A 23,645-nucleotide genomic window follows, 5' to 3' on the forward strand; every position below is an offset into this window, starting at 1 on the left:
CCCAGGAGGAATGAGGAGCATCTCATTACAGAGTACTTTGGAATGTACAATGTAGGGCACTTCTGGAAAATGGGAAAGATGGGTTTAAGCTTCCTTCCCTTGGTCCCATAGGGTGAAAACCAAAGGTAACTTTGCTATAGCAACCATTCTTTCAAAAGGATTATTCCACCTCTTTTTAAGGTGCCTATTCTCAGCTTGCTGTTTTGAATCCCATATGGCTGCAGAGTTTTATGTGAAGCCTGTTTGGGGCTGAATTTTGCACTCCCTTAGCTGCCCAGACCAAATCTTCACTGTATGTGGGATCACAGGCTTTGACAAGTGCCTCTGAAGAACTCTTGAATTTACGACTTAAATATCATTCCAAAGGTTCAGAGGCATGTTCTAGATTTGGAGTTATGTGTACCTTCTCCATTTTGCTGGATGATAGATTGTGCTATATATCATACTATCATACTGTAACACCTACTATTGGCAGGTTTTTCACCTTATCTTGGTCAAATCAGTTTAATCCCCTGGCAAGATGCTGAGGCAAGCTTGTCACAGTCCATAGTTTTGGCTTTGTCTCTACTCTCCCTACAGCCACTCTTTACATGAGTCTTGGAGGTCACCTTCTGTCATCTCCCCTAAATATAACATTTTTCCTCTTTCTTGAATCTTTTAATATCTTTAAGTGTCCAGTCATCAGTGATTATTTTCTTTGTCAGTTCTAACCATTTTCTTCATCTCACTACATTCTTTCTATAGCTATCAAGATCTTGTTTTAGTTCTTTAAACACCACCACACAAAATAGCCATAAATACGTGGTTTCCAACCACCACCTTTTTGTGTCGTTAGTCTTTATAACTCTTTGCAGATCCTTGACACAGATTTTCTCATGTATTTTCACTCCTGTCTTCCAGCTGCTGTCTACATAGCAGGTTCTTCTCCCTTCTTAAATATGTTATCTGAGAGGTGCTGCCACTGTCCTAGACAGTTTTTGTTTTTAACCCTCTTTAAATGGGCTAACAAAATGGACAAAGATTAGGTTGCATTGTTCAGAATATGTTATTTTTAACAGCTGCACTTTATATTTGCTCACATTGTATGTAAGAGATGACTTTTCTAGAGGGAAGATAATTTAGTCTCTCTGATATCATCTTAATGCTGACTTCCCAATAAAAAAAAATATCTGTGATTGAGGTACTATGTGATCACATCACTGTATGGTTTGATATGAAGTACTACATATGGCAGGAAGAGCTGGGTGCAGTTCTGTTTCTATTCTGTAGTGTTAGAAAATATAAAGTTGAAATGTGTGCAAAGAATTCTGTGTCTGCTCAGACTTTGTCAAATATTTATGCATATTTTATATATATCCCAAATAACACACTGTAGCACTGTGAACTGCTGGACTGGTATGAGAATGGGGACAGAAGGTTACACAAGTCAACACCAGAGTACAGGATGTTGCTATTCCTTATGCTGTAGTGGGAAAGCTTATGGAGTAAGTACTATAGTGCATGGTATATATTGGCAAACTCTTCCAGTGGAAGTACATCCTACTTTTGTGATGATTTTATTGCTTAATAACTTCCTGCAGTGTTCTGGACACCGTAATGTGTGTTTGTGCTGATTTTCACTTGCCAGACAGATTAAACCAAGCATTTCCTGAGACACCAAGAAAAACTGTCACCTACCACGAGCCAGAAGCCTGGCTGGGGTTGTTTGGGTTTTTTAGCTCCATCATGATAAATTGCACAATTATTGAAAGAACTGAAATAGGACTAGAAAGAGGACTGAGTACTGTGGAAGTCCTTAGGGAGATTCTGTTAAAGCTTCTTTCTGGTGCCCTGTTTAAAAATAGGGAATTTTTTCAGCTCCTTGTGCTGAAGTTTGAATAGATTCTGTGAAGGAGGCTGTTTAGTGATTCAAACCCCTCTGACTTCAGGGACCAGTGTGGCATCTTGGATCCAGCAATGAGTGTGCTAGCTGTGATCCAGAGTGCTTTGAAGCAGAGGAATGTACTATGGTCTATCACATCACAATTAACACTTTTACATACTAGATAATATTAAGACACTTGTGCAAAGGTGTCCGCACATGAATAACTCAACTGGGATAAAGTTATCCAAAAATGTCTTTTGCGAGGTTATCAAGTTTCTTCAAATGGGCTTTCATAGTGATCAGTAGAATTTTGATGAAAATTCAGCTTCATTGCAAGAGTTTTTGAAATATGAATAAACCCCATGTGGACTTTTAAAGAGAATCCTTGGGAGGTTTTATGACTCACTATTGGCATGGACCTCATTCAAGATGCTACATGATATATTAGATACTTCATGTTTTTCAGAAATGCTTGAGGAAATAGCTTGTAGTTCAGCACATTAGAAATAGCACTGGTAGCAGATGGCCAAGAGAAAATGCTGTAGAAGAGTTGATTGTGTGACTCTAATTTCTTGCAAGCATGTGGTGCAGGCTGAGCAAGGTCTTCCAGCTCTGGCAACATGAAGGTTTTGTCATTGAGCTGTGTAGCTGAGCACAACCCTGGTGTTTGGTAGGTGATGGTGACTATGAAGGCAGTGCTTGGAGAATTGCAGTCTGAACACTGACAGCAAGAGAAGGTAGCTGTCCTTCACGAGCAGCTGATCCTGAAACAGACTGTGTTGGCAGTGCTCCGAAGACTGATTCAGTCAGTTCCTGTCTAATGAACTGAAGACCACCTTCCTGATAATTAAGAAGAAACAAGCTGCCTGGATTTTTTCCAACTTCAGATTTTTACACTGTCATTCTGAGCACTTAGTTATTTGTGCTAGGCAGTTGACTGACTGCTCAAAAGTCATTATCCCCTAAGTTGTGTGGATTGGAGGGGAAATTTCTTTATTTTTGGTTTGTTGTATATGAGGAAATGTCTACAATATGCATGTCTCTGATTGCCAGACCACTTTTTCTGAGTATGCATACTTTTATTCCAGTTTGGATAGCATCTCTAATGTAAATGTTCTGTGTTTAAAGGAGTAATAATACAGAATTGCGAGGTATCAGATATTCTGTGTATTCACCTAGTTATGCCTAGATAAAGTTTCAGTTTAGTGAACCCCTCAGGAGTAGGCACTTCACAGACTTCTTTTTGACAGTATCATGGGAAGTGATAGCCCCAGTGATCACACTTTATTCCAAATTAGTTTATATTCAAAGTAATCTAAATTTCTTGAAATAGTTCCAGGGTTTGGCACAAATGGTGGGTCTCAGCAGCTGAGCCAGTTGGTAGTGCCTTATATCATGCGTAGAAATCAGATAAATTCTATCTGTCTCATTTAATTTTACACTCAGATGAGAGAGTTGAGCAACCTTTCTCTGGGCTGTTCTTTAGTCCTTATGTTTACTTAAAGCTCTTCAATTTTGTCTTCCATGTGGAAGATCTTTGCAGTTGAAGACAGAAATAATATGTTACTTGATAGCTGTAAGTGTCTGAGGCCACAACCAGTTATTTGTCACTGCTACCACCCCCAAAGGGTTGCTTTTGTTTGAATAAAAACTACTTATGGGATTGGAGTTTTGGTGTACAGGGCTGTCTTTCTAGTTCTTCCTGTAGTGGTAGGAACTGGTGAGAAGTCAGAAAATACATTTCCATGTCAGAAAATTTGGAGGTCCAGTAGTATTTGTCTAGTCTACTTTAGAACTACCACCTGCTCTGCGAGGTGTCTCTGTCTACCAAATTTCTCATTCAAGACAAGTAAATCCTGACAAAACAGGAAAAATCTCACAGTGTTATTAAGTCACTGTGGCAATTTCCATGCAGTTAAACTGGGGAAGTTATGTTTTTACTGTATGAGGGAATGGGCATAGCTGCCATGGATAGGGATGTTTACAAGCATGTATGACATGCTGATGTAGCTACAGCAGCTGGACATGGTCTGTTTTCATGCTTCAGCCTGATAGTCAGGCTGGCAAAACTGTAGTCCCGATTTGAATGGGATGAAAAAATATTTTCACAGCTCTTCTTCTCTTGAAAAACTCTTTCAAATACAATTTGTGACTGGGAGTTCTGTAGTTTGGAAAGAGTACACACATATTGATTGGTTTTCCTGCCATGTTTTGAGTAAAATACATTATTCAGTGATTTTATATTATTTTTAATTGATTTCTTTATTGATAGCTTTGTTTCCTGATGTGTCAAAGGAATGAGAGAGCATGACTAACATCTTTTCTGATCTTACACTTGCCAACTGTATGTTAATTTTCATCGTAGAATTCATTCATGGCTGAAGTGACTGTACTGTTGATTTTGAATATAAAGCGTATTTACCAGGTGAAAACTAGGAAATTGACTTTATTTGGAGTGATGAGTTAGAAATTATCAAAGCCTACCTCTGTCTTGCTGACAAGGCAATCCATCTAGAGTAGTGCACAGATTTCAGTGCATGTGTATTTTCATAATACACTGTCTTTTGACAGTTCATTTTTCCTACAGATTCTTTGTGTCGATGTATTTGGGTTTGTTGGTATTTGTGTCCATCTTGGGGAGCTATATTTGAAACAACCCTCAGGTGGAAAACCTGAAACAAAACAATCATTTCACTTAGCTGAGCTTAGCAATCAGTGGAGAAATATGTACAGTGTTTGTACCGCTATTTTTTAATGTCGTAATTAGATATGAGATGAAATATGTCCCTAAGAAAAGTAGAAGGACTGCTTTTTGAACAATGATGTGAATACTGCATTGAGCAGTGGCACATAGCAAAACAAGGCAGGGCATCTTAGCATGGTGAAGTAGCATGTACTGAGTACTGTTGGGATGTGGAATGAGCTAGAGAGGTAAAAAAATAAAATATTGAACACTGTGAGTATTGCAGCTGCCATCAGTGTGCAGTCATTCAGAATAATTAATGTCTGTGGTGCCGGTCATTAGTCATGGTCATGGTGCCTTAGGCAAAAGAGATGGGGACCACAGACTGTCTCCTTGGAACACATGAAATGAATACAGAAGATGTGCTATTGCATGAGCAGCATGTCATCACCATCAGATGATGAATTCCTTTGTTTTCCAGGAAATACATACTAAATGGAGAAGTGGGGGAAACCAGTCTTGCAGCTTGTTATAACTACTAGGACTCATCTCAAAAGGGATAGGATTTGCCTCAACCAATAAACCATCTTTTCAAATAATCTCATTTTAGTCTAGGCATGTAATACAGGTCAGAAGAATCACTGTGTAAAAGTGCCTGTTTCTCTCCATTGACTGTAACTGGAATCCAGATGACTTGTGCAAGTGATGGACATCTGTGTAAAAGGCATCTCAGTTTTAAATGGTGGGATTCTTGTGTGCCAAACCCCAGTGTTCATGTAATAAAATTCAGTGAACCATAGTAATGTCAAAAACGATATTTTAAGAACCAAAATAAAATGCATCAAGTTTTTCAATGAGACACCTAGTGGTATGCACTTAGAAATGAATGTGTTACTGAAATAAGCAAGAAAGGAAAGGAAATTACATATTTAAAACAGCAGATTAATAGCATTTGTATTTTGTATCTTTGTGAGCCAAATGAAGGCAAATTAAGTACAGATTTGTAAAAAGAGTAAGTTTCTCATCCTAGATGATAAGAATAAATCCTTTTAGAATTTGTTCCTATGGGTACTAGTCAGGAGAAACTGCAGTTCTTAAATACAGTTTTCATAACCACTGATAAACAAGAAATATTTAATGAAGGGACCTGCTGATAGCTGCTGAGACTGACTGAAATGCATTTCTAGCAGAGCAGTGATGTTGTGCAGAGACACAAGCTGACCCAGAATAAACACCTCAGGAACTTACTCTCTTTCTGGACTGATTCTGCTGTATGAAAGGGACTGATAAGATGATTCATGATGGGCATGGATGAGAAGAATTCAGTTTCTTTTGTGTGTTCTGGAAGACTATTAAATGCTCAGCTACGCTCTCTGAGACCTGTCAGTTCTGGCATAACAGTATCAAAGTTATCAAATTAAATTCCTGATTTGTTTCAACTCTTTCCATATACAGATAAGGACAGGATGTACCTGCACCTCAAGCTGAAACACACTCTCCATACACCCAGCAGCGTACTGCACTGTAACACAGATCGTTGGCTCCCATGTACACATACGTGCACTAGGGCACAGCTGAAACAAAATAGTGATTTACATTTCAGTGGGTTATATGGTGCTTACTTGGCATGTTATTATTGTTGCTATTTAAATAAAATCCCCTGAAGTTTATTTCTGACAAGATTGTAGTAACTGTAGTACCATTAAACAGTCATTAGGAACATTTTGTTTATGTAGAATTAAAATATTAGAGTTTTTCAAGAGATTGCTGACTTCCTTTTGTGGTCATTTGTAATTATTTGGGACCAAATCCAGTTCCCAGTAAACTGGATAGGAATCTCAGTTCCAGAGGGACTTGTGTCCAATTTCTTTCTTTGGATTTTGAAGATGCCAAGTTTTATAAAATTGAGATTTTACTTGAGTGTCTGATACAGTGGGGACCAGGACTTCCTTCAGGACTCTGCTTAATATGTGCAATGATATACTTTAATGAGAAATCTTTTTAATTGGATGTGGTAGTGATGAGGTTGATGGGTCTACCTGGTTACCAGTTCATAAGTTGTTTGTATAATAACATAGGAACTATGGGGAATGAACAAGAGGACACCAAATCTTAATCCATGACTATCTCTGTGACTGAACTGGCATAGCAAAGATGTGGTGGGAGGACAGGGAGGAGGAAGAGGCTGTTGCATATTTTTGTTCAGATATTTGTGGTGTGACCTAGCTGTAGAGGGAGTTGGACATACAGATGCTCTATGAGTAATAATAATAATAATAGGAAAAAGCTCATGGGATCCATTGTTATGCAGGCATTGCACAGACCATTAAACAGTTCAGGTAGGTGGGGATTTTTATTGTCAGGGTACAGGTGATGGTGAAAATGAGTGATTTTAATAACCAGTCATCTGCTGGAAGCCAATGAAGGAGAATACCAATGTGCTTTGCAACGCACTTGCAACCAAACTTTGAGAAGACAGTGGCAGAAGTAATTCTAAAGGGGACCTATTATATTTCATACCAACTCTAAGGGAGAAATTGTTAAAGAATTGGGAGAGAAAAGGCAGGTTGAGTAAGAATTACCCCTCAATGACAGGACTCACAGATTTCAGGAAGGGAAAGAGGTAAAAGAATTAGAACAACAGGTTTCAAGGGGATATGAGAGGACAGTGGGCATAACCTCTTTGTAAAGGAGTCTGAAGAAGTTAAAGAATTGTTTGTTCCCCAAAGAAAAATCATAAAGATAAAAAATAAAAATTGGGACAACACAGGAGAACGACAAAATGCATAGTAAAATAAATCTGTCTAAAATATAAGTAGCTCATTTATGTCAAGCACAAGAAGGAACCATGGACAAAATTAAAACTAGTTTGGATTATTTAGAAAAAATACAAAATAATAGCAAAATAGGCAGAGGAAAAAAACCCCAAAACACAGCGAAGAAGCCAAGATCAAAAAATGTGTACAAGAAAAGATTGTGTACAATAAGTACGTGAGGAGTAACAGAAATGGTTCTGGAAGTATATTTTTGGTAAGAGCATGTTCCAGGAAAGTGTTGCTCTACTGATTAACAGAAGCACATTGGTCTTCACTAGTGTTATTTTGAGTATATGGAAAACAGCCTAGAACGGAGAAAGGACAAATCAGACAGTACTTAATGTGTTAGGTGTTCCCAGGTTAGCTGTGCCTCCGATTTGCTATACTTGGAAACTGGAAGAATTTTCTAAATTAGTCTCAGCCCTGTTAGCAGTTACCATTGAGAATGTGAAGAAGAAAAATGAGTGTGAAAAAAATTCCAGAAAAATAGAAAACCGCACCCTTAAAAGGAGGCGGGAGCTGTGGATGGAAGAGTCACAGATTTGCAGATAATTTTTGTTCCTAGAAGAATTACAGACAAATATTCATTTTGTAAATACCTGGAGGAAAGTAATGAACAGCAATCAGCATGGATTTGTTGGAACTATCTAATACCCTGTAACAAGAAATTAAAATTTGTGGATAAAAGAAAAGGAGCAGATGCCCTACATTTTCATTTTAAGAAACTTCTGAATGCTGTCTTACAGAGTCCTCTATAAACAAGCTAGGGAACATCAATCAGTATTTATATGTAAGTTGCATGGGATATAGTTGCACAACTGGTTGGATAAGGTAAACCTCAAGCAGCTACTGCTGTTTCACTCATGTGAAAGAGTTTATTTTAGACACTAATATGGTTTTTCAGCAATAATCTGGATTATGTTTTAGAGAATATGCTTATTAAATTTGCAGTTGCCACAAAGTTGAGCATGAATTGGAAGGATGCCAGAGAACAGGATTAGAATTGAAAATGATCTTGACATGGCTTTGAAAAGAAAGTAATATTTAGCAGGTGTAAGTGTATGATACTATACTTGAGCAGAATAGCCATAGACAGGCACAGGACAGATGGTTAAGCAGTGGGTTTTGAAAACAATATATACTGTAAATATGACATGAATAGACATAGTCAAGCTGTTGTAAAGAAAGCATGGATGGATAAGAAAAACATATAGCCTGTAAAAAGTATGGAGTGATTCATCTGATGTACTCAGTACTCTGCCCAGTTCAAATACTGGGACCAGTTTTGAGCATCACATTTCAATAAATATATAGCTAATTAGAGGGATTTGAGGGAATGGCAATAAAGATGGATAGAGAGCTGAAAAACAGGACTTGTAAGGAAATTGAAAAAAAAGAAGAAACAGAAATATTTAGCCTTGAAAGAAAAGGGTAGGTAGGAACAAAAAGTTTTCAAGTATGCTAAAAACCCCAACAAAGCACCTTGAGCCTACTAACCAACCACCTAAAGAAACACACCCTAAACCACCTTGAAGCTACACTGATGAAGGGAGTGATCTGATCTCTGCATCCCGTATGGATAGCTTAGATTATAAACGAAAGAATTAATTTAAACATCAGAAAAAAAATTCCTGACCATAAAGTAAGAACAAGTTAGGTGAGAGATGGGTAAGTATATTAGCAGACTTTCAAAACGGGGCAAGCATATCCAAAAGTGATACAAGTATAGCTTTGTTTCATCTGCAGTTTGGAGTTGACTTGCTCTGGACCCTCTTAGCAATATGAATGTGTTACATTAATGTGTATTATTGCTGTGCCACACAGTGCATTTTCTGTTCTGTAAATTTTGTGGAACACAATTGTAATTTGAATTAAGATTATCCTCCTCCTTTTATTTCAGTGTGTGCAGAAGCTTACAATCCTGATGAGGAAGAGGACGACGCAGAATCTAGGGTACTTCATGCTTAGAGTCAAATACTTTTTCAAATTTCAGACATTAACTTTAGGAGGAAAAATGTAACCAGCTTTACCATTCCTTTCCAAAAACATCATTATTATAAGATACTTTAGTAATCTCTTGGGGTTTTGTGTTAAAGGAACATTAAAAAATTCTCTGTAATAGTCACCCATGTAGGACTTGATGTATTATTCTTAATTACCAAACCTGTGGTACGTGGTTAAGGAAACATTTTTTTGCAATTATATTTACCCAGAGAGCACCTGCTTCTAAAGACTCTTCCTTGGTGTCCTCATAATCTTGTGGTAGTTTCCTTTTTCAAAAGGCAGGAAAAAGTTAAAAAAAGTAAAATCGCTAAGATTTTTCAAGGTACAATGTGACAAATAATGAACTGTATTTATTTATTTCATTCATGTCACCCTTTTAAAGGCATTTACTTGGCTTTTAAGGTGAAATAGCATGACTTTCAAGAGAAGTTTAATTGTTTATATTCCACCTAATTTTATGGCTTGTAACACTGACCAAAAGATTACCCTATAGTATTACAGCTATACATAGCATATCTTTTGAAGCATATGAGTTGAACAACTTGATTGATACTCAGATGAACCAGACACTGGTAATTTAGTGAATCTCTGGCTTACTCAGTGTCAAGTATGTTGTTTACTCTGTGAAATTTCTGATATAAATTTAATACAGATACTATTTCACAAAATATTTTTTAGGAAGTAGTCATGGCTGAATGTAACAGTGGTGCTTTTTATAAAACATGAATGCCCTAAATATGATTAGAGAGTAGTAAAATTTATGTAGCAATAGCGTAGATAAATGTGTCCAGAGCAGCTTGCAGAAATTAACTGGATTCTACAGGTGTAAATATCTTGTGATCTTAAACACAGCAGTGTTTCATTTGCTAATTGTATGGTGGTACCATTTTATCATTTAGTGTTTGTTAAATCCTGAAGGTTTAGAAATGAAAGAGATATGAATCATGGCCAAAATATTGTGTAAACTGCTTAGTTGAATTAGCACAGTCTTTCAGCTAGTGCTACTGTATGATAATGACTCTAAGAGCTTTTTTTATTATATCCCTCAGATTATTCACCCCAAAACAGATGATCAAAGAAACAGACTGCAGGAGGCGTGCAAGGACATCCTTCTTTTTAAGAACCTGGATCCGGTAAGAAATTCTTGGTAATGAGCAGCATTTAGCAGTGCTGCTAAGAATTATTTCTCTTGAGCTTTGGAACAGAAGTTTACAGATTTGACTTGGTAACCTCTTATGTATGCTTTCTTGACTGTAAATTCCAGAAATGCCATTTTTTAGAACTGATACATCATATATAGAATCTTTTGCTTACCACCATAAGTGATAAGATTGAAATAAATTAATATGAATCTGTACATTAATAAAAATGGATACATTAATCATATTAATTACTGTATTTTCTTACTTTAAATCTTCCTATACACTGGTGTCTATAAACACATCAGTTAACTGGAATGTTTACATTTTTTCTATTAGTTGCTTTTTAGCATCAAAAGGTGCTGAGTACCTCAAACAAAGGTATTCAAAACAAAACAGCAAATTACCCCCAAAGCCTTCAGTTTAGTTATGGATGTAATTGAACAAGTGGATTATGAAATAGAAGGAAAGAGAAAGGTGCCAGTGAGGTGTTTACATTATTATTTCACTTAAGGTAGATACCGTAAAGAACTTCAGATAATTTTCTTCCATGCAAATAATTTCCTTCTCTTTTGTATAAAAGCAACTATGAGCTTTTAATAAAGTCTAAATACACTGAATGAACGATCTGGATGAGACAAAGGTGATAATGCTACCAAAAAAGCACACAGGATTGTTTTAGAGAAAAGGTGAGTGTATCAATCAAAACATGCATCCTGAGGTTGGGATGACTCACAGCATCCCAAATGCTTTCTCAAGAGATTTGATTCTGTGCTGTCAAGGGAGGGAGCATGACGGAAAGAGACACAATTATGTAGATTTTTATGTATGAGAACAGAAAGTTTAAAATTTGATTCAAGGGGAAGCTAATGGAAGAGCCTGCAGCTCTGTTTGGAAGTCAGGTGCTATTAAAGAGAATGTACATTAATTTGTGCTGCAGGTTTCCAGCTCCTGCTTCTGTCTGCACAAAGACTGAACCCTGACTCTGGGTACTGTTCCCTTAGAAGCCCTGAGGAGCAGTGAGCCACAAAGCCCCAGCTTAGCAGAAGCTTGGAGTTATTGTTATGGAAGGGCATCAAGTCTCAATGTGGGTGTTAATACACGTGCGTTCTTGCGACAGTAGGGATCCTGACACAGAAAGTTTCCTAACTCCCTCATGCTGGCTGTTATTGGTAGTTAATCAGCTGTTCCACTATACTTGCTCAAGCTAAAGCCATGCACACATTTACCCTTCTGCTCCTGAACTATTTTTCTGAGTAGCTTCATGGAATCAAAATAATTTGTGGGCATCTGCTCTGGATATGAAATTGCTTTATTATATGTTTTCCTTATTGTTGGTGTGTCTTGGCTTCCACTTGCCTGGACCATCATTACATTAGCCTGCCAATGGCATTTTGGCAGACTCCTCTTGGTTAAGCTCTGAGCATTTCTCTCTTATGAGCCCCCACGAACACAAAGGATTATTGTGTCCTCCTAGAACCTGCTGTGATGTTAATAGTGCTTACAGTATCAATCCTCTGGATGGGGTTTGCTTTGCATTACAGTGAGAGCTAGATCCCCTGTCTCAATAGTCATCAGCCACTTGGTCTGCAGGATAGGGGTTTGTTTGCTATATTGTAATGTTGTGTAGACATAGAGCATTAAATTGCTCCAGTGTGGGTGCTTGATGTACTTTCTCCAAGGATGGATTCTTCCAAGGAATACTGAGGGATTATTTCCTCTGTTTATGAAGCTCTTCTCAGGACTGTGCTTGATGTCTTGATACTGGTGTTTTGAACTATTTTTTTCAATTCTTCTTTTGACTCAGTTACTTGTAATTGCTAATAGTTCCCACAATCTGTTCCAGGTGTTTAGCAGAAGAATTCTCAGCTGAGTTCTCCCTTTGTGGAGGTCTGCAATCCAAAGCCTTGAAATGTGCTCTGGGGATCTCCCAAGTCTTGTTCACCCTCTTTTGCTCAGATTGTCCAGTGGATTAAGAACACTTTCTCCTGCCTGAAATCCTTTACAGGCAGCATTCTGGAAAGTTGAATAAAGTAATTTTTGAAAGGGAGTTTTTCATTACAATAATTTTATTCATAAAAGAAGGGACTGGAAAACTACTGAGCTCTGAAGAGAGCAAAGATATTAAAATGTAGCCTTCTTAAGTATGGTTTGTTCCTTCTGTGGAACCAGGATCTGTAGTCCCTGGGGAACTTCTACTCCTCCTTGTTCTGCTTCTGAGCAGCGACTCAAGGGCTCTGCCACTGTAGTTGCAGTAATTAAATATTCCTGTGCCAGCTCTCTTCCTCACCTCTGGCTCTTCATGAGAGATGCTTCAGTTTACAGAGTGGTGTATTAGCAAAAACCTTATTCATCTTGAAGAGAGATAATATCTTCTGCTGCTAAAGCTCAAGTCTCTGGAACAAAAGTCAAGTTTTGTATTGATAGCATCTCCTGCCCCCACTGTTGTGTTTTTTGGTTGTTTTTTTTCCTTGTATTGAACTTCAGCTGCTTTCTGCTGTAGTTCTGTGTACGGAAGTCACCATTTCAAAGGTCAGTTAGAGGGGAACAGACAATGTAAAGGGCTTAATGGCTTTTCCCCGATGGCCTTTTAGAGTGTGTCAAATACCATTTTCAAATACAGAATAACATGTCTTATAGTGCGATCAGAATTCCGTTCAGTACACGATGCTCAGTGAAGTCCACCTTTTTTTAACACTTTATCCCACCCTCGCACACTGTATTTTAATTTGAATGGAAGGATAAGATAAGGCTATCACTAAAGCTGAAGGAGAAGTTGCAGTAGTTAGGAGTGACTTACAGTTCTCTGCTCAGTGTGTTAATTACAGAGGCCATTTGACATGACAGGAGCCATTGCATAAAATTAAAACCCAGCAGCCCAGCAGAACCATTTGAATCTAAAGCTAAACGGGAGAGGAGAAAAAGATGACCTTCAGACGTTGAGACAATTTAGGACTTGCTATTCACACACACAACATTGTCTTGAGCCCTCGTTTAACTACAGTAGTTTTTTAATATCAGGTAAATTTGCACATTATATATATAAATATCAATATTTCACGTATTGTCTGTGATTAAAAATATAATAATGTAAAGAAACACCAGCTCTCATAGATTTTCCTGAGCAACATTCTTATGTTTTAATGCCCAGCTCTTACAGCTTAAAGTCTATGAAGTTTCTTGAGTTTTATGGAAACTTTAACTTTGTAGATTGATGAGGATGTGAAGGGTCAGTGAATGTGAGTTTAGCAATGTATTCCTTTGTTAACTCCCTTAAATTAAAAATACTTTTAAAGAATTGACATTTTAGCAATATTTTTGCATTTCTGGGGGCTTAATCATTTGCCATCTAGTTGCTGTCACTCAATACCAGTTTTACCTAACGTGTTACAGTTCTGGAAAAATTACTTCAAGAGAAGAATATGAATTGAAACATGCATTTGCAACAAGATAGGGAAGGAGGTTTTGCAGAGATACTTAGTTACTTTTTAGAGGACCAGATGAGGAAAGAATCAGGAGACAGGTCTATTCAGATGTTTGTTTTCTTCTTCCCATGCTATATTAGATTAACTCATTCCTCTTCTAACACACCTGTTCCTGTTCTCCTTCCCAGGAAAACCTCTTCCTCTTAGAGTACTGTTTATTGTCCTTCTCAGTCTGGCTTCCCATTGCCAGAAGCCCTAATATTACTGTTTTGCTCCCAGGGTTGTCATGATGTGCCAGGCTGGTTACTCTACCTGCACGCACAAAGCATGTTACCAGACACCCTCCTTTGTGCTCCAGGTGCTGGAGGTTACTCCAGTGGGCTCTGAAGCTGCTCTTTCCCTTCCACTTCCACTTTGGGTAAGCCAGCTAGGAGAAAACAAGATGACCAAATGTCTTCAGCCCTTACAGAGGAGAAGCCTGAAATTGTTATCTCTGAAATTTCTCTCTGTTCAGCCTAACTACTGTTTTATCACCAGGAAAATAGCAGCAGCAGCTCATCTACTGGCCAAGGAAGCATTCTACACTTTCTTTTTACAATTCAGATTTGTTCTTTTGGTTTTGTCTCTTAAGAGGAAAATGTGATGGGGTGATTAACAACAAGCTATTTAGTGTGGAAATTAAGGTCCATAGGCCAGCAGTTAAAAAACCTGATGAACCTTTTATCAGAGCAAGAGGCTGGCTCAAAGGGCTGGTACCGTGAAAGCTGAGCTGTGTCCTTGCACTTAAAGTCTGAATCCTTTCTTTGGCAAAAATTCACAAGCAGTGTGTTAGATCATCTATTCTCTTTTAGAGAAGTTTAATATTGGAGAGCTTTGCCCTGCTAATGCTTGCACAGAATATATAAAATAGGTCTTGACCCTTTTCTAAAAAGTAATAAATTATACATATTGTTCACAAATATGCAAAAGCAATTTCTGGGCATATTGCCACTTATGTACCTGGAGAATTAGTATAAGAGAGCACAAATATTGATTAATCAATTAGAATTTATTAACTTGAAGGAAGATGAAAGAGAACATAATTTAACTGTTTTATGAATAATGGAATCTTATACTTAAGGCCAAATCATGTCTTGAAACCAGTAACAGAAGAGTCTCATGTTGCTCTTAGCTTCTTAAGAATTTTGGTGAAGAATTAGAACTACAGATTTTTGGAGCAATTAATGGGAATATACACCGCACCCCCCCACCCCACATACATAGATACATATACACATACACACACATATATATACACATTTATACATACATAAAATGTGAGTATATTAAATATAACTGAACCCAGAATGCCTGAACATGTTAATACTCTGCCCTCTGATGACACAAAGGTGATGACATTGAGGTGCCCTTCCAGAGAAGGGCAGTGGAGCTGGGGAAAGGTCTGGAGCACAAGTCCTTTGAGGAGCAGCTGGGGGAGCTGAGGGTGTTGAGCCTGGAGAAAAGGAGGTACCTTTCATAAGGTACCTTGTCACTCTTAAAACTGCCTGAAAGGAGGTTGTGGCCAGGTGGGGGATTGGTCTCTTTTTCCCAGATAACAGGACCAGAGAAAATGGCCTCAAATTCACCCAGAGGAGGTTCAGATTGGATATTAGGAAAAATTTATTCACTGAAAGTGTTGTCAAACATTGGAAGAGACTGTCAGGAAAACGTTTGGATCACCATCCCTGGAGTTATTAAAAAGATGTGTAGTTGGGATAGTTACAAAGTATGAAATGTGTTACTGAGCCTGACTGATGGGCCATGTGTATGATATTTGAGAGGCAGAGAACTAATTTAGCATGTAACTGTGTGGAAGAAGGTTAAGGTATATTCTCAAGGAAAATACTATTACCTGGAAATACTGATTGTACATGGAAATACAAATTAGAGTCCTTGATGGTGAGGAAATGAATGCATTTTCATTAGTTTTCAAGTGGATATAACACAAGGGAACTAAATATTTTTAATTGAATCAATATTGCTGCTAACATTTTTATCAGAGTTCCCCTGGAGTATATGTGCATGTTTTTGTTTTGAAAAACAAATGTGGAGAGGTGTAGATGTGAATTCTGTAATTTATCTTCCTCTACAAGGTTCAGAGTTGTTGATATAAGAAGTCCTTTTTTTCCCACGGTTTCCTTGCCTGTGTTTTGCTAACATTTTCTACCTCTCTCACCTTCCCCACACCCAGCCCCCTTCCTTTTCTGGTATTGTCTGCTTCATTGACTTCTTAATATCATGTTGAATATTAATTTGTTGATATTTCAAATTGCACAAAGTGAGGACAAGGTGGCCACCAGGATGCTATTTTTTCTGGGCCTCATTTCATGAACTCAGGGACAGTAGAAGAACTGTGAATTAACTTAGTTCACATGATAATCTTTTAATGCTTTTAGAAGTCATATGAGATAGGCAAGTCTTGTTGCTACTATTTTGCTAAAGTGCAAGGAAATCTTCTGCCCACTGCAGGCTGTTTTGGATCTATAAAGGAAATTAACTGAGATTTCCTGTCTACTGGGGAGCACTCCAGCAGCACACTCATCCTTTTGTGGGGTTCCCAAGCATATATAATCCCAACATAGGATGGTAGTAGTTACTTGTTAGTTTATTAGTTACTTATTACTTTAGAGGTCTAATGCACACAGTTTGATAGCTGGATTTTACCAGCTCCTGTCAAATTCCAGATTAGGATTGTCTCAGATTGCTGTTAGATGCCACATCATTTTAACTTTAAAAATGTAGCTATGCCTTCTATCTCCTGAACACGTTTATGGTAAGTCAGGAAGGAAAATTTTCAGAAGTTACTTTCTACATTTGTCATTGTCATGACTACCAGTGATGATCACATCCTACTTTCCATTTTATCAAGAGTGCCTTTATTGATTCAGGTAGCATTTTGTCAAACAACAATCTTTTTAAACATTGATGATTTTGAAAACCCCAGTGTTTGAGTTTAGAAAGGAGAACTTCATCCTTTTTTCTTTTACAAAGTAGCTCACAGTAAATTTATAAACTGATATTAAGAAGAGACATACCTGGCACAGCAGTAGCAAGGCATTTGGTAGTTTGGCAGGTAAAAGAGCCTTTGGCATCTAGGAAGAACATGGCATAGTCTACCAGCTCTCTTGACTAAATGTCTTGCAAAGATATACAAGGGACTAGATTTTTAATCTGTGTGAGGTGTATCCTAAAAAAAAAATCTCATTCTAATTATACTTAATATCTATTATCTAATTTTTGTCAAGGCATTTTGTTGAGATGTGATTACCATGTTTGTTTCGTTGACTTGAGAGAAATTGAGGTTAACATCCTATTTTCAAGCAAAGCAACATGCATCTGTAGTTTGTGATACAAAGTCTACGAGAGGGGAGCCATGAGTGTTTAGTTGTAGTTTTTCACTTGACCTGGCAAGAGGGACGGAATCACACACTGTGTCAAGGGGATGTCCTTGGTAAACCAGTTATCATTGCTGTCTGGGGCTTTGTTCTTCTAAATCTCATCATGTCTTTTGTAAGCAATTGTAAACATACACAAAATTCTGTGTATTTCCGATGTGGAATAGCAATGCAACAGGCTTCCACACACCTTACTAATGCAGGTCTTATTGGCACCACAGGAGCACAGTGGGACAATTCCTATGACTCCACTGAGATGGAAGGATACAGGATCTTTAGGAAGGACAGGAAGAAGAGAGGAGTTGGTGGTGTTGCCTTCTGTATCAATGATCAGCTGGTGTGCATGTAGCTCCACCTGGGGATGGATGAAGAGCTGTGGGTCAGGATTAAAAGGAGGGCAGGGACAGGTGCCATCACAGTGGGGGTCTGCTACAGCTGCCCAACCAGGAAAGCTGAGCATGAGGTCCTCTACAGATTGGAGCAGATTGGAGAACACTGACAGTTCCTCATCCTCATGGGGGACTTTAGCCACTCCTGATATCTGTCAGAGGGACAATGCAGGCTTTCCAGGGGATTCTTGGAATGCATTAACATCCTTCTCCAAGTGATAAAGGAGTCAGCAAGAAGTGGTGTCATGCTGGAAAGTGTTATGGTGTTATGTTAGGAAGTTCACTAATGCACAGACAGAAGTAAATCTGGCCAAGGACATTCAGGGTAACAAAAAAAAAGCTTCTTTAGGTGTGTCGGTGTTAAAAAACAGACTAAGAAAAATGTGGATCCTCTCAGGAAGAGTCTAGGAGACCTGGTTACCCAGGACATGGAGAAGGCTCAGGTACTCTACGACTTTTTTGCTTCAGTCTTCACCAGCAAGTGCTGCAGCCACACTGCCCAAGTTGCAGAAGGTGAAAGCAGGGATGGGGAGAATGAAGAACCACCCATTGTAGAACGACCCCAGCTTTAGGTTTAAGAACGTCTGAGGAAACTGAAGGAGCGTAAGTCCATGGGACCTGGCGAGTTACATCCATGGGTCTTGAGGGAACTGTCCAAGGATGTGGCTAAGCCCACTACCCATCTTATTTGAGACATCATGGCAATCCAGTGATTTGAAAAGGGGAAACATAACTCCCATTTTTAAAAAAGGAAATGAAAAAGACACAGGGGACTACAGGCCAGTCAGCCACAAAAACCCACCTCATCCTGTTTTCATTTTACATGTATATTTGAAGGTAGAACTTTTGCTTTAAGGAAGAAAATGCTTTAAGGAAGAAAAGCATTTAGAATGTATTACAAAATACTAGAATTAATTGTGTTTATGAAACAAATCTGCTTTTAAATTCTAAAATTGCCTATCTTTATCTTTTCAAAATAATAACAGAGGGTGCCAGTAAATTGAGCCTCAGTCAGGCAGAGATTCCAGAGGATTCACATAGAGCAAACTGGGAAAGCAAGTTATGTAATTCTCATGTAAAAGCAAAAACCATGTTCCTGGTTTGGTTATTACAGTCTGCTTTGTCTTAATTTAAAGTGGAAAATTTTAGAAAAGGGACCACTTGCCTTTAAGTTAGTTGCAGTTTATTTAGGAAGTTAAAATAAATGTGCAGTGCTTCAGTAATTAATAGACTGCTCACAGATGTATTAAATATCTTTAAGTGTTTTAGACATTTTTAAAAGGGAATTGGATTTGTGAATCCGACTCTGTTGCATTAAAAATTTGTAGATTTACATATTGGAAAAGTTGTGGTTTGGTGAGATTGATTCATAGTTATAAGTTGATAATGTTTTAACCAGAAATCCAAGATGAAGCACATAGAATAAAGAACTATATGTTTTATTCCTCCATTACAGGAAATAACCCTCTTTTTGGTTTAATCTTTTTTCCCCAAGATATCTTGGAAGTATTTTAAGTTCTGGGGCTAGCCTCCCATGAAGTGGGGAGCATTCTGTATGTTATCACTTGTTTTCAAAAGGCAGACAAGGGCTGTTGGTTGGGGAGCCACTTTGCCAATTCAGATGTAAAGCCAGAGGAAGGGAAAGTGTTGCTTCAAGTGCCTTAGACAAGTTGATAGGTGAGTTTTGCAGATTCTGTAGGAATTTATTTTTGTTTTCATAGAGAGGACTGAAAAGAATGAAATAATATTACCTATTCATTCAAGCACAGAAGTTTTTAAAAGGTAACCCCTGTACATAATTTTCAGTCTCTCCCAATGGCACCCATTCACACTTTTCTTTCTGTGAAATGACCTATAACACATTCACTGATATCTGAAATGATCCATCGTTTTTCAAATACATACCTGTCTGTACTCACAAAGGTACTAAGTAGATACACAGTTAAATGATTCTTCGCTGGCCTAGGAGGGCTGCGTGATGTCTCCCTGTACTTTATCATGATCAACTGTACTAAGGATGGATATTGCCATTCTGTTCTTTGTGTCCACACACAACCAACTCTGTGAAGGAAAATTTGTATTTAGCTTCCACATTTCAAAAAAGCTTGGATAGCATGGTACTGCTGGTATTTTTAAAATATTTCACTAAGTAAAAAATTCAGCAGGATAAGGATGGAATTCATTACAACTAATTTATCTGTCTAAAAATTGTGCGTGACTGGGAGTTACAGTAGATCTCTCTATCCTCAGAGGAAAGAAAGGGAAATCTCTGGAGAATGATTCTAAGCTATCTTGTATGGTTATCTCTTCCCATGGGCTGCAGGAGGACTCTAAATGACTGACTTAGACTGGCGTTCTTTGGAAAAGCAAATGCCATCCGTCTTTCAGTGGCTGGAAATGCTGTGAATTGAACCATTGCAAAATGCATATCTACAGGCTTTTTCTATCATGGTTTTCATTCAAATCTGCTCGTTCCAGTATGACACATACTTAATAAGTTTCAAGAAGCAGAGTATAGAATTTTAGGCATATTGCAGGATAAACCAAATATAAAATTTAAATTGTTCAGTTGTCTTTTTAGGATTCTTAATCCACAATGAGCTGGATTCTTAATCCACAATGAGCTGTATTTGGGCGTTTTAGATGTGAATAGCCAAATTTACACCAAATAAGACAAATTAAGTAACTAGTGCTTTTTTTTTTTATTTTATTAGACAGTTGTAATTCAAATGATCACATTTTGTTAGTCTGTTAACATTTCTCTGTGAACAAAGTAGTTTTGTAGCCGTGTGTAAATTCCTACTTCCCAAAGAATCCAGTATTTACTTGCTGAACCAAAGCGTTGCTGACCTTTATGGTTACATCTGGCCCAACATTGTGCAGGCATTGTATAATTTAGACTTTCAAAATCCTTCACAATCATTTTGTGAAACTAAATTCTGTAAGGGAAGTTCTAAAGACAAAATCAGGTAAATGCATCATTTAGAATAATGGATACAGGTTTGTTTTTTTTTTTTCTATGGGTATAAAGTTACTCAGCTGTGAAGGCTGAAATTCTGTCTTTGGATGGTCATGAGCAATTTATGTTGCAAAGAAGATCTATTTTGTCATTTTCAGTGACAAGTGGGAAGCTGTGCTCTGAACACTTGAAGAGGAAAATCTAACACTGAATACTAAATAGAACTCTCTTTCTATTATTGATCCATGCATTTCTGTAGCATGAATATTTTCCACCATTAACATTTTTTATCTGCATATTGGGAAGCTGACCATTTAGTTAATTCAAAGAGTAAAATTTTAGAAGCAGATGATAATTTCTTGTCTTTGTGTTCTTTTAAACAGGAACAGATGTCTCAGGTGTTAGATGCAATGTTTGAAAAGATGGTTGAAGGAGGGGAACATGTAATTGATCAAGGGGATGATGGTGACAACTTCTACGTCATTGACAGGTGAATTGCTGTGTCTTACTATAGCACAAAGTGCTATGCAAAAGTCCATTGAGAAAAGTCTGTATTCTGTGAACTTGTATTTAATGCTTACATTACAGCTTTTCTCTTGGTATTCAGTGACAGGACTCATGGGAATGTTTCAAAGCTGTGCCAGGAGAGGTTCAGATTTGACATTAGGAAGCATTTCTTTACCAAATAAGTGGTCAAGTACTGAAAAAGGCTTCCTAGAGGTTGATGCCCCAAGCCTGTCAGTGTTTAAGGGGCATTGGGACAACTATTTGAATAAAATTCTTCCAGTTTTTGGCAGCCCTGAAGTAGTCAGGTAGGTGAACAAAAGGATTGTTTTAGGTCCCTTCTAACTGAAATATTAAATCAGATGATCATAAAAGCGTGTCCAGATTCTGTGCTGGAAAGATGATATTTTTCAGCCTTGTGAGGTTACCACTTGTCCTCTGGTAATGAAAAAGGCTTCAGGGACTTTACAATATCCTGTCAGCCTTGTGGTTTTTAGGTGTAGGGTATCACCTCTTTGTCCCTTATCAATGAAACAACTGCACAGATTTTTGCATTACATTCATATGATTTATCAATGCACACCATAAAAGTATTCAAGACAGAAGAAAATGATGGCTCAGCATCAATGGGCTTGGCAACTTCATGTTTTACAAGATATCAAATTATACTGCATTCCCGAGGGGAAAAAAAAGTTATTAAATTAACGATGGAGAGAAGAAATGCACAATAAATTAGAAAAATGTGTATAATGCATATATGTATTTCATGATCTTATGCTTCTTTTCAGATACATTCCCTCTGTTTCCTGCATCTCTGTTGTTTCATTAGAAATTACTACTGTAAAATATTTAAAATATTAAATAACTTGTGTAATTATTTCAGTGATCCTATCATAGTAATTTTTGCAAAGACTTGACGTTTGTATTTAGTTTGGTTACAATGAAATTAAGAAACAGATTTTAAGTTAGACCTTCATTTTTAATAAGTTCTGGTGATAAATAGATCACTGTACATCCATTCTATCTTTAAACTGAGTTAATGTAAAAACTAATAACCCTATTCTTCCCTTTAAAGAGGGACCACTTTTATTATCTATAGAAGTCATTGAGATGACTTTACAAGGTGTTTAATACCATTTAAGCAAGCAAATGTGTTTTTCAAATGCTTTATTTTTGTAATTCATGGTATAAAAAAATATAGTGAGAGGCTGCTTAGCAAAGGCCAGGGCTGGATTCTACTCATTGTATTTATATATTTTATTAACAGAGGTACATATGATATTTATGTAAAATGTGATGGTGTTGGGAGATGTGTTGGAACCTATGATAACCGAGGGTGTTTTGGTGAGTTGGCCTTAATGTACAATACACCCAGAGCAGCTACAATTATAGCTACCTCTCCTGGTTCCATCTGGGGTTTGGTAAGTAGAGTACTTCTTTTAAGCTATTTTTAAAAAAGATATATTTTATATAGATTTCACTGGCATGCTATATCAGCATTAAAAATATATATATATGATTTTAGAAAGTTTAATTCTAGAAATCCTGATAAATACCAACACAATGCTATCTTTTTCCAGAATCCACAGATGAAAATCCAAAGTTCAATAAAATAATAATTTTTTTAAAAAAATAAAATTTTAATTGCAATTTCCCAATTTGAAAACCACTGATAATTGCATATTAATTTTTTCCCCTATACCTTGATTGGAAATGCCTTTGTTTCCAGAGTAAAATTCCAATATGAGGTTATTTACTAGTGTTATACTACCTGACAAAGATCTCTGACAAGATTAATTGAGTAATTGAGTTTACCCCAAACGTAAGTTGAGATGGCCATCATCTCCAAGATGTACATATTGATCTAATGACTGATCCCAGGATTGAAATGAAACATGCGGTTGTTCACCAGCTTAATCCATGTGACTTTTGGGATTGTTTAGGACACTAAGAATGGCTTTATATTAAATTGTGTTGTGTTGGCCACTAAGTGCCCCCTGTAGCAGTGAAGGCTTGCAGTGCATTTTTCCTCTGCCTCTCCCCAGGGCACAGCCACACAAATTTAAGAGAAGAAAACACCACATGTGTAGTTTTTCCATCTGTCTGGTTCACTTTCATGGTCAAATCCTAAGGAATGTCCAGCTGGCTGTTTAGGGCAGCAGTGAGCCTTGTTCTGCTGAAACAGCAGTAAGTGGGCTGTGACCTAAGACCCAGACTCATGTATTTTGGTTTCTACAAAACCCTAAAAGCCTCTTTGAGTACATATCAATTTGTATGGGACCTCAGGGTAATGAATAAACTTTGTAAATGAAACATTTAAATACTGAGGGTCTCTTAAATCTCCTAAATTACCTGCTGTGTGTTCACTGCTGTAAACTCTACCCTCTGTACGTGAGCTTGGTATGTACCCTGCAGGGATTTTGATAGC

At 37.5% G+C, this 23,645-nt stretch overlaps 1 protein-coding gene across 1 annotated transcript in view; it reads left to right on the forward strand.

The window, feature by feature from the left end:
* Positions 1–23,645, forward strand: part of PRKAR2B (protein kinase cAMP-dependent type II regulatory subunit beta) — a 75,510-nt gene that overhangs the window by 46,185 nt on the left and 5,680 nt on the right. Inside the window, exons 3-6 of the mRNA XM_058863916.1 lie at positions 9,264–9,316; positions 10,417–10,500; positions 21,097–21,203; positions 22,485–22,638. Coding sequence (XP_058719899.1) covers positions 9,264–9,316; positions 10,417–10,500; positions 21,097–21,203; positions 22,485–22,638 — 398 coding nt within the window. The remainder of the gene's footprint in view (positions 1–9,263; positions 9,317–10,416; positions 10,501–21,096; positions 21,204–22,484; positions 22,639–23,645) is intronic.

The sequence above is a fragment of the Poecile atricapillus genome, chromosome W (genome assembly GCF_030490865.1).
Source record: "Poecile atricapillus isolate bPoeAtr1 chromosome W, bPoeAtr1.hap1, whole genome shotgun sequence".
NCBI classification, from domain to species: domain Eukaryota; kingdom Metazoa; phylum Chordata; class Aves; order Passeriformes; family Paridae; genus Poecile; species Poecile atricapillus.